General features: G+C 39.5%; 1 protein-coding gene across 2 annotated transcripts in view; it reads right to left on the reverse strand.

Annotated features, from left to right (window-relative positions):
* Positions 1 to 14,322, reverse strand: part of map3k7 (mitogen-activated protein kinase kinase kinase 7) — a 38,435-nt gene extending 24,113 nt beyond the window's left edge. Inside the window, exons 1-6 of one of the 2 annotated variants that reach the window (XM_036581367.1) lie at positions 13,279 to 14,322; positions 12,160 to 12,270; positions 11,305 to 11,370; positions 10,304 to 10,349; positions 7,368 to 7,506; positions 2,359 to 2,483 (exon numbers count right to left, since the gene is read on the reverse strand). In XM_036581367.1, the coding sequence (XP_036437260.1) occupies positions 2,359 to 2,483; positions 7,368 to 7,506; positions 10,304 to 10,349; positions 11,305 to 11,370; positions 12,160 to 12,270; positions 13,279 to 13,365 (574 nt within the window). In that variant the 5' untranslated portion in view covers positions 13,366 to 14,322. The remainder of the gene's footprint in view (positions 1 to 2,358; positions 2,484 to 7,367; positions 7,507 to 10,303; positions 10,350 to 11,304; positions 11,371 to 12,159; positions 12,271 to 13,278) is intronic. The other variant, XM_036581368.1, reaches the window with a different exon arrangement.
* Positions 14,323 to 14,768: the final 446 nt, after the last annotated feature.

Raw genomic sequence — 14,768 nt, forward strand, 5'->3', positions numbered from 1 at the left:
TGAGTGGATCAGACACAGCAGTGCTGCTGGAGTTTTTAAACACTGTGTCCACTCACTGCCAACTCTATTAGACACTCCCTTGTTGGTCCACCTTGTAGATGTAAAGAGACAACAGCTCATCTGTAGCTCGTGTTGGTCATCCTGTAGTCCTTCATCAGTGTTCACAGGACGCTGTTGGATGGATATTTCTGGTTGGCAGACTATTCCCAGTCCAGCAGCGACACTGAGGTGTTTAAAAACTGATCAGCACATCACACACTAACAGACCACCACCATGTCAGTGTCACTGCAGTGCTGAGAATGATCCACCGACCACTGTTCTGACCACTGAAGAACAGGGTGAAAGGGGGCTAATAAAGTATGCAGAGAAACAGATAAACTACAGTCTGTAATCGTTAAACTACAAAGTGCTCCTATATGGTAAGAGGACCTGATAAAACGAGCAAAGAGTACAGATACAAGAAAGAGTACTTAATCAAGAGGCATGTATGTACATTCCTAACATTCTGCTTACATATTTTAACAGTACTGGACATTTATACTATATTGAGTTATATGTTTCAACTTACATGTCTCAACAGTCAGGGTTCCTTCTTAAGCTAAAAGAGCAAAGATGCCCGAGAAACCGTGAGAACAATAACTTATCACTGCAAATGTGCAACAGGAGGCTGGTATACCATGGACACAGGAGCAGTTTGACGAATCATCTCAAATATGTGACTATACATGTACTTATCCAAGTACCACTAGGCTCTGGTGTGGACAACACCAAAACAGGGGGGGCTCAGAGCCTCAAATCTGTTTTTGTTGTGTATAGTTTTGGAAGCAGATGAGGGGAACACTGCCGTCATGGGCACTCTCAGGCAGAGTCTGGTGCGGGGGTGAAGCTAACTTTAGCCAGCGACCCTTTAGGCTTCAGACAGAGAGCTGCATGACTGAGCACAATCCAGCCCTTCGGCCTGTTTGTCGCCCTCAGTGCTGCTTTCCATGATCAAAAGCAAAGCAAAGCAAACTAGCCAAATAAAATACCTCGATACAAAGAAAAAAAACAACTACAAGTAAAACCGCGATGGTGATACATAAACTGATCATTTTAATTCATTAAAGCATCTAGATATTACTCCATAGCAGGGTTCCCAACCTTTTGCAACTTGCAGCGCATACAACTGAGCACAAAAGCTTTTGTGGCCTACTAAATGCTTTATTTTTAAAAATAATTAGCACAACAATAACATGTCATAGTTAGTATTTTAAATTGTTGGTTCAGTTAAGCAGTGTTCCCGCTGGCTACAAATACATATAAATATATGTTATCGGCGCCACTGCTTCAGAATTTCAGAAAATGTAACGAAACTGCAATTACAAAACTCCGCAAAGGGCTCTTAATTTGAAACGATGGTTACAGGACATGGATGGTTACAGTCAGGGCAGAGTTATGCCGAAGCGCCGAACGAAATGGCCGTCAGTGGAGCGGACTCTTCAGACAGTTTTAGCAAGCTGCAGTTAGTGAACTGGCTAACTTAGTACACCACAAGGAGGTTCGGTCGACCTTATTTTGCAATGTTATTAAGTTCAGTTTCCCAATTTGTGGAATTTTGCAGACAGTGGTGGTCTAAAATATGTATAAAGTGGGTCAAAACAGAACTGTTTATCTGAGTGGGGGGAATGGGGGCGATGCTGGCCTACAACTGCTGCTAAAAAATCCTAGAGGAAACATAGTTAAGTGTCTATTTATTGTAATTAAGTTTTATGATACAATAAAAAAACAACAGCCAACAGCTCCCTAGTAATATCACCATGGCCCACAGGCTGAAGACCCCTACTTTATACAATTGATAGAAGCGACTCATAAAAGCTGTGAGGCTACAATCGCACATCCTATGATAGCAACACACAAAAAGAAATAAACATGCTTAATTATTAATCATAAATATTCTTGCTTTTAAGGGTGAGAACGAGTATAAGGGTCTTTTAGAAATACCAACGAGGGGCAGCTCAACACATACAACATAAAATCATAGAATGGTGAAAGCTATTTAGTCTGAAACATATTACACATACAAGAGGGTAAACGCTTAAAATAAAGCACAGGTTTAATATTTTGTAATGAATGAAAGGATTTTTGAGGTTACATTTTTTTCGTTCATACCATGACCCATATGTTTGTTGCTCACAAAATGCATTTAAATTTCTGTCTTGGACAAATAGTAAACGGCGAAAAAACCAACACACACTTTGTTAGTATCAGAGACTGGATATTATGTTGGAAGTAATTCTAGCTCTACCACATTAGGATCTGTGCTGCAATGCTTTGCGGCAACTTATCCCTTAGCTGCTTGCCACTCTCCTCATACTTGCCTTCGAAAACCTCCGGAGCCATCCAGGCTGCACTGCCTTTGTTGTTGGTCATGTGTGTCTGGATGTCACACGCGGTTCCAAAGTCACAGATCTTCAGAACGGTGCCTCCGGCGACCAGCAGCAGACTGTGCAGAGAACAAAACCACGCCAATCAGACAGACGTTTGCAACTAAACAAACAGTTCAACCAAAAATGCTAATGTGGCTGACAATGAATAACAGCTTATAAGTCAACATATTATTGAGTGACCACAAGCTTTCATTTATGATTGGTCAAATTACAGTGCACTTTTGTTATGGCTTTTATATGTGACTGGAGCAAGAACATGCTGTAAACAGCTGCTTGTGGGAGGCAAATGAACATCATTCAAAGCCTGGAAAACAAGACGATCAGTTGCAGAAAAGTGTCCAGCGTCTAAGGGCTAAGAAACAGGAATGCATACCAGAACGAGCCAAAGTATCAATGGAAAGACAAGCAGAATCAACTGCACAAGTACAGAACTGCTGACCGTTAAAAAAGTTCTTTTTGAACCAAACTTCTTAAAGTGCACTTAAATGGGCTCGGAAGCAGCAGGCAAGCAACAATAGAACACCAATCCATCTTGAACTCCACTTGATGCTCAAGAACAGAAACGCATGAAAAAATAAGTTGAAATACCAAAGGAAACTAAGTCAACTCCACAAGTAAAGAACTAGTGGCAGCTTCCTGGTGCCCAAATTTAAGTCTACAAGCAGAGGTACTAACAGAGGAAAAACATTTCTTTCTAAGCCAAAACAAGCAGTAATGATCAGGAAAAACAGAAGGTGCTGATGATATTTGAACAATAACCGTAGGCCAGTGTAATCACTCACATTAAAGACCAAAAAATAAATAAAAAATAAATAGCAGTGTGTTATCAAAGAGAGGCTGATTTGTCTACTATGTTGAAGTAATATCATGATATTCAATATCATAATAGTTTAGTGACTGTATCAAGTATTAAATGACATTGCAGTTAATATTAATGAATCTAATGAACCAATACTTCGAGTGTTATGATTATATGCTAAAAAAAGTCCTACAAAGTTGACATAGTGTATTGTGTTTTAAACATTAACCAGGCAGAAGGCACATTTACAGAGGGGAAACTTACTATTTGTTTAATTTATTTTAAATTTCTGGATTTTGAACAGTGCACCCAGTAAATGGCATACATTAAAGTTACGCTACCAGTCGAACATTTGGAATCACTATTCAAGAGTTTGGAATCACAGTTTTCATAAATATGAAACCAATTTTGTTGGTTTCAGCTTTGTTTTAACTCATTGGTGAGAAGCTATAAAACATCTAAGAAAGGTTAGATGTGTTCTGAATAACAAACAGATCAGCAGATTACTCTATAATGACTGAGAAAGCTGTATAATATCAAGAATAAAGTTAAAATAAAATGAACGTCCAAAATGCCTCGCATTTGAAACACAGCGAAACACAGTGAACTCAACTTGAGGTGGACATGGACATTTATAACGGTCTCAGTGCTCATTATACATCAAATACATCACTAAAACTGTTTTACATCACATTGTTCAAGTATCACGGCATATCGGTATATGTGATACATCACCCAGCTCTAGTTGTTTGGCTGTGACCCAGTTGTTTCCTGACCCTCTGGCTCACTGCAGGAGGGGAAGCAGCTGGTTGGTCGCACTGCTGCCAGAGGCTTTTCCGATCGCAGCCCCATAAATAACCAGCTGCAACCAGACAACACAGCCGGCGTTGCCAGACACCAACAGCAAAATTACATACGGCTACATCTCATCTGGACTACAGGTTCAGAGATAGCAGCCAGGTAGGGGTCAACTTTAGGACCAGGCAATAAATATCTTTATCGTCACATGAAATAAGCTATCCTTTCTTTTAAATATCACATTGTGATACTGATCCAAGGAAACAGATTTTTCCATCAGGGAATACTGTTTTTCACTCACTGTGTTGCATACTCCTGCTTTTTTTCCCCACATTTCTAACTACCAAATGATTATAAACCAACAAAAGCGACTGGTTTGATTTAACTTGACACAAATCTGAATTACACCACTGTGGTGTTTGTATATGAAAGTGAATGAAGATAATATCAAGTATGCTGTTCACTGAAAGGATTTTTTTTTCCACAAAAAAGCCAAAACAAAAGTTATACATGTCAAAATCATCCACCGGGCAAGTGATTTAAGTCACACCTGTCAGACCTGCCTGTATTTTCCTTGCTCTGGGCAATCAGGCACTCGTTAATATTTAACCCTGTAACATCTTGACACCTAAAGGCAGTGTCATGTTACTTGATATGTATCAAGATACTGAGGCTTTTTTCAGATTTGCATGCCTTCTGGAATGTTTCAATGCAGTGTGCGCAAAAGTAAATAATTTAAGTTGAAACAGGACAAAAGAAAATTCTAATGATAAAAATAAATGAATAACATCCTGAAATCCACTCAGTCAGATGTTACTATGCAGTTTATGTACACCACTACAGTACAGGCTCTCCATAAGTGTTTAACTTTTTTTTTCTCCATAATTTGGGATCGCCAGCTGCCCTCTGCATTGTGTCAAAATTCCATGATGAATGGAGCAATTGAAATGGTTCCAAACGACTTGGAATAAAAACGTTCTCCTTTACTTCCATTAAAAGTTAAGAATGTTTTTACATTCTCCTGTAAAATTAACCTTTTTGAAGGTTTTGTTCCGATAGCAACAACTTTGTTGTTCTAGTAGTGCAGACAGTTTCTATAACATACTGAAGTGTACTGTGACAATTTACTGCAAGAACTAAAAATGACATATCAGCGTTGATGGGTATTGGTACTGGGCCAATATCAGCAGAAAATGCTGAATCAGTTATCAGTGAAAAAAAAATCTAATCTGGTGAAAAAATCTACCCTGAAATATAACACTCAAGTTGCATGAAGTCATGTTGTTAGCTGTGTCTTGCTTTCTGTGGGGTAGTAGAGTTTTTGAGGAGTTTCAGCGTAATCAGTGAAATTTTTTGGTGAAGTTTCAATTCTAAAGAACTAATTTGTGTGATCCTCAGACAAAGTCTGTCCCATTCAGAAAAGTATAATTTAGTGGTCTTCTAAGGTGGCTTATTTTGATCAAATTTGAAGGCAGCATCACATGTATCCTTCATGGCGAAGGCAACCCCATAACACTTCAGCAGCCGACAGTTCCAATGCTTCAGTCTAAAAAACATGGCGGACGGAGCAGGCATTTTAATTAACTGCCATATCTGTGTAACATATTCAACATTTTTGTGTTCACTAAAAATGGTTCATGTGGTTGAATTTAGGCAGTCCTGACAGGCTGCGTTTGTAACTCATTAGATGAAGCTAATGTTAGTTAACTGAACTTGCTGGCCCTTCAGTACAACAGACAGCCCAGTTTAAAATACTGGTTGTTCACTGTTTATTAGTCTTAAATAGTTCATCAATTTGTTCTATACTCTAAGATGCTGCTGCTAGTTTAGTTTTCTTCTGTCCTCAGGGAATAAATAGATGAACATTGACATAAAAGCTGACAGGTCCTGACGAAGGGGCTGAGGAGGGATTGTTATGGGGAAAAAACTGAACTGAATGGCTGTCAGCAGCTCACTTTTTCCAGTGTACATGGGGGGAAAAGTACGGTAGGAACCAACGCTACAGACCCAAATAATACAAAATGCTGTACTGGACGATGTAAAAGCTCTGAAATAAAATGTTTTTCTGAATAAACATAGCAAATGCTTGTTTTTGCCTGCTCTGTTTGTCTTGCATTGCTATGTTTATTACAGTCACATCAGCGTAATGTGATTACACATCTTCTAAGCCGCTTCTCCCTCTGGGTCGCAGGGGGTGCTGGAGCCTATCCCAGACTAGGAACACATACATCAGATGTAAAGGCATATTAGCCAGCTTAATTAACTCTGTGTGACTCTTTTTTTTTCCTGGGTGCATTTTGTACAAAATTATAAGCAGTTTTATGATTTGTGTGTTAGAAACGCAGGTTCCTCAAGGTGGAGGAGGACAGTGGGTGAACTAAACTTGTTTCATAAGCTAGTAGTCACGATTATTTGTAATACTGGGGCGCCCAGTGACGTATATAACGGCAGACACGACAACACATTTCCAGTGGCAATGCAAGGAAAATAGGGGCTGCATATTCAGCATCTGTCCTAATACCTTCAGGTAATCCACCAGTTGGAGGTGAGCAAGCTAATTAGCGGCCGCAAGTAAGCAGATGTCATGGCGTACAGCACAGTAACGATGGTCCTGAAGGACTGTCCCAAATATGATGCCTACTAAGGTTCCTTTTGGGTTAAAATGCTGCCCAGAGAGATGGGTGCCTATGAAGGCAGTAACTAGTTGGGCAGCTGTCTCAGGAATGGAACCCTATGTTTGTGAAATGGGTCCTCTTATACACTGTTTTCCCCACTCCACTGTGCATATCATTGTAAGTATAACTTAAATCCTTAAAAACCATGCCAGAGTTTTCAGTCAGTACTACCTGGCCTCAGCTGAAACTTTCGCAGCGATCACTTTTCTTCCCACTCTCAAAACCACTAGTGGCACACAGGCAAGTCATTTGCACTGAAAAGTCCACTGCATATCAATATAAATATGCATTTCAGAAAGAGAGAAACGAGTGCGCATTTCAAACAGACAGCAGACGGTTAGCCAGATACCTTCGAAATAAGAACAATGGTGTGTGTGTTATTTACATTGCAGACACTGTGACAGATAAGACACACTCCACTGATGTACTGAATGAGAATAAAGTAGTGAAAATAAATGACAAAGCAAAAAAGATGAAAAGGAAGTTAATACAGACAGACTCTGGGATGGAAGTGCATTCTTGGATAGCAGGAGAGGTCTAAGTGACCGTGGGCTTGAATATGCACCGAAGAGAAGGACAGTGAAGGGCATACTTAGTCTTGTAAAAGAGTGTTAGCAGTGGCAAGAAGTGAGTATGTGACAGATGGAAGGAGACAATGAAGTGCGTACTTGGGTGGCTTGAGGTCCCTGTGGATGAGAGCCTTTGGTTTCATGCCGTGGAGATAGGAGACGCCCTGTGCACACTGCAGGCACCAGCTCATGGCGTGGGATGCTGTGTAGTGGGGGAGGGGCTCCGCACCATGCAACACTGAAAGAGAGAGGACCGTCATAAACATCAAAGCATGACAGTTTGGAATCACTCGTCATCATTTTTCTTTGCTTTACACCAGGGTGTCCGATCTTATCTACGAAGGACCAGTGAGGCTGCAACTTTTTGTTCCACGTCTGATTCCATGTGTCTATCACCTGGCCTCAGCCTTCAATCAATCAGGTGTGCATCTGTCTTGTTGGAATAAAAAGCTGCAGCCACACTGGCCCTTTGTGAATAAGACTAGACACTTTGAGACAGACAGAGCTATTTTTTGACTATCTCTGGCAACACTGGTGCATCCTTAACAAATCAGGCGGAAAAAGTTTACATAAAATAAAATTACTACTACAAAATTAAATGCCGCTTGCACATCCATGGCAATGAATTTAGTTATTTTTAGTTATTCTTTGTGCTTTGGCTCTGTTGTTTGTGAATTTAATTTCAGAAATTGTGGCTACAGATGGTACCAATGTGCAAGCAGGGACTTTCCTTTGTGCTTCTGTTGTTTTGCTCTACTCTGCATGAAATTAAACCTGTAGCGGAGAAGTTCTTGAGTGTTCTCCTCCATCTTAACACTTAGAATGAACAGTGATTACAATCGACTAATCCAGTGTCCCTCACAGAAACTGTGAGACAGTCCCACACGGCTGACATTTTCATTTGTTGCTGCTCCAAATGTTAGAAGACATCTGCAATGACCAGCACAGATAGAGCAAAGGCACCCAGCAGTGTTTAATCACCATTTCTCATTTTCATTCCCATTAAAATCCTTTTTCTAAAGTCTTTGATTTTGACAACTGGTTGTAGACCTATTTAGAATCATTTTTGTCAACTCATCTGCCTGAATATTTGTTCACCGCTTCTGAAATATAAAGCATTCTTGACCATGAATTCATTATAACATCATGCTAATGTCATTTTAGGATCATCTTGACATGCATACAAGTGCTTCAGTTTTTACAGTTGCACAGTACTAGCATTAGTGTGGTACTCATGCACACAAACACACCAAACCAGCAGAATGTAAGAGTACCAAAGTTTTCAGATAAACAGATTGAGGTGCAGAACGGTTGCTCAATAATGGCACCTCAATACAACTGTGCTGGAATAAATTCTTAAATGCTGCTTTTAAAAAATAAATGTTCTATGATGGTACAATCTGCTTGGACTATCTGAACGGGAAATTTCACAGATTTTTCAAAAATCCAGTGTAATTAAATAGCTAGGATGTCATTCAGCTATTCACAGTGATTTGATGTAAAATTCTCTGTTCTAAAAAAACCTAACAAGTCAGTGTTCACAAAACAGTGACAGGAACCAGATGTCCATAGAGTTTAATGCCTATAAAAGCTCCCTCATAGAAATTTCACATGAAATGGTTACGAGTACACCGCTTGATGCCTGAAGCTGCATTCACACTGAACCCTGTATGCGCTGCGCTCGCTGCTCATGTTGGTGGCGAGCTGCTTTCACACCACCTGTAGTATGAACAGAGTTCACAGGATGGGTGCAAAACCGAGTGGCGTTAGACTTTTAGGTAGTAAAAGAAAATGCCAAACACGCCTATTGCTCTCCTACTGACTGCGCTGAGACTTTGCTGAAGTGCACTGCACAAAAGTTGAAAACATTTGAACTTCATATGACACATCCCATTAAAAACAATGTGTTTGACAGTGCAGCTGTGATTTTACCGCGTTCAGTGTGAAAGCAGCTTGAGACGCTGCTTTATGATGACTGAGATAAAATTTTAGCTTAAAACATTTTTAAATACTATTCATGGCGGAGATGTACACACAGGGCATTGTACAATAAAATTATCCCAAGAAAACTTTCTTTTTGTTTCAGATTTACATCAACATTACATATAAAAAAGACAAAGAAATATTCTCAGGTTAACTGGTCATTTTAGACCGTAAATGAAATGGCTATATTTGCGTAGCTGATATTGTAATTCTTGGTTCCCACTACCATCACTGTGAAGAAATCCAAGTCAGTAAGTTCTTCTAGAATAAACCATTTTATCTCAAACCACTCTGAAAGGCTACGTTAAAGTATTATATTCAAAATACCAAAAGGTTATTTAATAAGTAGTCCCAAAATACAAAAGGTATCACTTCAGAGTGTGCCACACTAATCACAAACAGAAAATGAGGTGATTAAAGTAACTGGCAGCCTAGCATGCCTTACCCAAATTGGAACGGTTTTACTATTTAACTGTACTTGGTGTCCGCAAACAATAAATATATAATGACTTGGATGAGAACTGAATGCAAAAATACTCGATAGGGACATGCCTAATTTAAAACTGGAGGCACTGATATCTTAGTCATTTATTAACTATCATGTGCCCTTGTGAGCAATCTTCATTATTACTAAACTGCTTTACTAGCATTTTCCAAAATTAAGGACCACAGTCCTGAGAACGAAATACTGAATCATTGGAGACAGGGATTCACAACCTTGTGCCAGTCTTTGTACTATGATGCTTTGGGGAAAGCAAAGCGCTGCTAAATGAGATTTCCAGTTTTGCTGATCAGTAATATAACTTGCAAAAGAGTGCAGGGAAATGATTGTGAGCTGAAAGCTAGGCTACTGCAACACTGCACATTGTGCACTAACGGCACAGCGCAGTAATCTAGCTTTCAGCTCACAATCATCTGATAACTTCACACACTCAAGGTATTTGTTTAAGGTCTCTGTGCCATTTATACTAGCTCATCTTTAACAGAGGTAGATTTTAGATGACTTTACATCCCAAATCAAAGAGTAGTTCGATTATCAAAATTCAACTTACCATTGTATAGAGAGCCCCCTTCTGCATATTCCATTACCAGACATACCTACAGGGAAGGAAAGAAATAGTGAGGAAAAAAAGACATCAATTGAACAATATCTAAACCCTTAAACTACCATAAGGTATGTACTGATCATGGTATGCAATACCATGGGTATTGTAACCACTACAATACCCAGCATGCATTATGCAAATACATCAAATAACCATTGGTAATCTCACTACAGGCTAATAAACACAGATGGGATATTCAGCTTCCTGGCAGTAATGTTAGCTACCTGGATTCTTCTGCTTTAGCCAGCTAGTGCTTATTGCAGCACTGCTGTAGGATGCAAGTTTGCATGTTTACAACAAACAAATCAATGCTTGCATTCTTCCTTTGGCCTGTAGTGTCCCTTTATTCCAGTACAGTCATGATTAGCACATGGGGTATAATGATCATATTTCATGTGCTTTTAGTCGTTGTCTGATTAGGTCAAGTTCCACATGTTCAGGTAAGTTACAGGTATGTGGTAACTTCATAAAGCATCTGGATTAGCATGACAATTCAGTACAAAACTGATTTCCTGATCATTTTTTATCACTTTATAAAGTAAGGCCTTAAATCAATAAGATGTTAAAAATAAGCTGGGATTACACCAAAAGGATATCACTGCGGTAGCTAAACAACACCTGATAAATGAACCTAAACTTAGAATGTCCAGGCAGACTAGTTTAGCATGGGGGACCACCACAACAGCAATTTTCTTATTAATGTAAGGTTTTTAATGCATATTCCCTTCTTCAAAGCAACAACACTGTTTTTTTCTTGTACTGAAGCTTGATTGTTAATTGTAAATAGAATGCACATACAATAAATAGGTTTCATTATCCTGGCTACAAATTCTTAGTCTTGGCCACAATATTCACAGAATTAGTGGCTTGTGTGGAAATGCAGAATGTTGATTCAGATACATGACTAGATGATGCTGAAATGCAAAGATTTGCTTTGAGAGACTTACAGGATTGTCACAGGAGCCGTACAACTTCACAATGTTGGGATGATTTACACGGGACAACTGACGAAGCTGCATAAGAAGAAGAAAGAGGTGCAGTGTGAATCAAACTGAGAAAAGAGTCAGTTTTGTGTTTTCGTTGCAGCTGAGACACATTACTAGCTAATGACAAAGTATAGTGTAGGTGGACTACAGGGCACTGTGCAAGACAAGTATCTGGTCTACTGTATGCCCATTACCAATGTACTTTAATTGACCCTGTCCAATCTCAACAACAATCAAGGCAGGCTTAAATAAGAAGAAAGCTAAAAAGCTATATGAAAAAAAAGCAAGACTGTGTTTCTACCAGGAATTAGACAGAGATGATGTGATGCCACTCTTTTTTCCAAAAAAGATACTGAAAACCTGAGTATCTAAGAGGTGCTAGGAGGTGGGTGATATGGCAAAATGTAATATCATGACACTTCAGGATATTTTTTTTTCCTGGGACACAATATGTCACACTATTTTTTCTGATATCAACATTTCACTCATTGAGCTGCATTAAATCCAATTTAACATGATAAACATGATCAGCTGAGAAGTGTTTTTGAGCACTGACACTTGCGCAGAAAAGCAAATTGTGACATAACTTGTAATTTACCACAATAACCATGAACATTGTCATACTGCCCAACTCTAGTACCTTCTGATACCAAGCCATTTTTTTTTTTTACTTTAAAATTTACTAAGCCTACTAAGTAATATCCGATTCTAGTATCTACTGCTGACATCATCCCAATACCAACACCCATTGATACAGATAGGTCATCTCTAAAATTACATGCAAATCTAGCCTCCTGTAAAATGACCTGAGGATACCTCGACTATAAAGGCAGTTCTTTCAGATTCACTCTCTATTGTTTTGATGGCCACATCTTTGCCTTTCCATTTGGCCTTACAGACGACACCAAAAGCTCCTCTGCCCACCACCTGAAAATGAGACAAATATATTGAAGCAGCCATTCAGGTTTACTGAACAGTGTACTGAACTGAGTACATTCATGATCAAGATGTAAAATAGACTCAAGAGCAAAAATTTAGAAAAAAAAGACAAAAAGAGCAGTTTACAAACATAATTCAGACATCAGCTATGCTCTTGTATAGAACCACGAGTTCTATACAGAACCACATCATGCAGGTTCTTCTGTTGTTACAAGCAAACTGTATAGGGATATGGTTCTTCTGACTGATGGAGAATGTGTTGTATAGGGTCCTACATGGAATCTGTTTTATGATGGTTCTTTATAACACCAAAACAGCCTCTTCTATGATCATTTCAAGCTTGTAACAACAGAAGAACCTGCTTTGGTGTTATATAGAACCATTATAAAACACATTCTATGTAGAACCACATATAACACATTCTCCATGCATCTGAAGAATCATTCTATACTTAAACAGTCCTTTGAATTGTGAAATTGTTCTTCAGACTGATGGAGAATATGTTGTATATGGTTCTACATAGAATCTGCTTTATAATGGTTCCATATAACACCAAAACAGCTTCTTCTAGGGTTGCAAGCTTGAAATCGTGGCCATAGAAGAACCCCTTTGGTGTTGCATAGCACCTTTTTCAAAAAGGTTCTATATAGAACCAAATGCAGCACGTTCTCAATCATTGTGGAGAACCATTTCACCATGCCAAGAACCATTTAAGGACGAAATGGATCTACATGGCTCTAAATAGGACCTTTCCTTTTACTCAAGAACCTTAGAAGAACCGTTGTTGTGAGAGCGTAGCTGGCGTTCTGCATGCAGAATCCTAAAAACAGCACGACAGACTATAAACAGTGACACTGGACTGGTTTCCAGGTAGCTAGCCAGATAAGACATCTGACCAACTGTGACAAACGGTCTGTTTTCACTGACTTTGCACAGGAATGTCAACCTCAAGCACGACAAATAATGAAAAGACAACGCCGTGACACATTTTCTTACCTCTTCCACCTCAATATCTGCATAATCAATCTCTTCAAAGGGATATCCAGGTGGTGTCTCAAGCATGTCGGCGGAGGGGACAGACATTGCTAGCCAGCTACCCGGCTAACAGCGACCATTAAAAACAACGCGAACAAAGAATGACGATTTTGGAGGCTAAACACATTCAGCAGGTCAAGTCAATGACCTCTGCTATATAAGCAGCAGCCGGGAGACTGATACTCTCAACAAGCCCCGCATTACACAGTGAATTTTGCAGAAATCTGACCACTTTAAAAACTTGGCTAGCAGTCGCCGGCTAACGCGCTGACTTAGCTCTGAACTTAGCCAGAGAGACAGAGAAAAGACAGAGAGAGCTCCGAAAATAAAAGTGCGAAGGCAATAAAAACATTACATGTCCTAATTTGGCTGGAAGGTAATGCAGAGGATTTGTTCGGATTACACCAAACCATAAAAACATGAGCTAAAGTGACAAAAAAGTGATACTGCGTTCCGTGGCTAAACTAAGCTAGGCTAGGCTAAGCTAAGCTACGCCGCTTGCTGCCGGACCGTACAGCGGAGGGAGGAGCAGCTCTCGGCCGCACACCGCTCACTCCACATCGGCGCACAGGCTCCTCACACCCGCCTCGGAATTTCTGAACATTTCCCCGCGATATAACCTACGTTAGGTGTCCGTTTCACGAGGCCGATGCCTTCGACCCATTACATGAGGTGGCGATAACTTTTAAGTTGTCTCCTCCATTGACTACTTTTGTTGTTTTTATTTTACGTGTATATATATATATATATTTTTTTTTTCCTTTCCTCCGGCGCAGTCACTGCTGTAGCTCCAGGAAGTTGAGTTCTCCTCAGAATCCTGCCCTCTCCAGTCGGTCTGAGGTAGTTATGGAGTCGAACTTTCGCCACGATTTGACACCTGAAATAAGGCGCTATTTCTTCGATGTGTAACTATTCTTCAATTATATGAGTTAATCCGTTGAAAAGACACGAATTCGTCTTGTTTTTATTGTGAATAAGGATTTCTTTTTCAAATTGAGGGAAGCTTCACCGCGGTAGAGGGCCTACATCCTATGATACAGTACCTGTAGTGGAAAAAGTACAGAGAAAATAAGGACTACTTAAAGGTGAATTACACAAAATTTTCAACATTCCTGAATAATTTAGTCATTGAGGTGTATACAAAGTCATTCAGAGTGGTTTGATGTAAAATGGTTCGTTGTAGAGAAATTTACCAGCTTAGATTTCTTTACAGTGGCGGTGATAGGAACCGGGAGTCCTGATGCCGACAAACAAATATAGCCAATTTACTTACTATCCAAAATAACATCAAATATAAAATCTGGAAAAATAAACATTTTTTTTGACTATTTTGCCTCACAATGCCCAACATGTACCCCTCCGCCATGAATGGATTAAAATAAATGGATTAACAAGACATTTTAGGCCAAAACATTATTATGAAACTATTGTGAAACACTGTCTCAGACATC

The sequence above is a fragment of the Colossoma macropomum genome, unplaced genomic scaffold (genome assembly GCF_904425465.1).
Source record: "Colossoma macropomum unplaced genomic scaffold, Colossoma_macropomum, whole genome shotgun sequence".
NCBI lineage: Eukaryota > Metazoa > Chordata > Actinopteri > Characiformes > Serrasalmidae > Colossoma > Colossoma macropomum.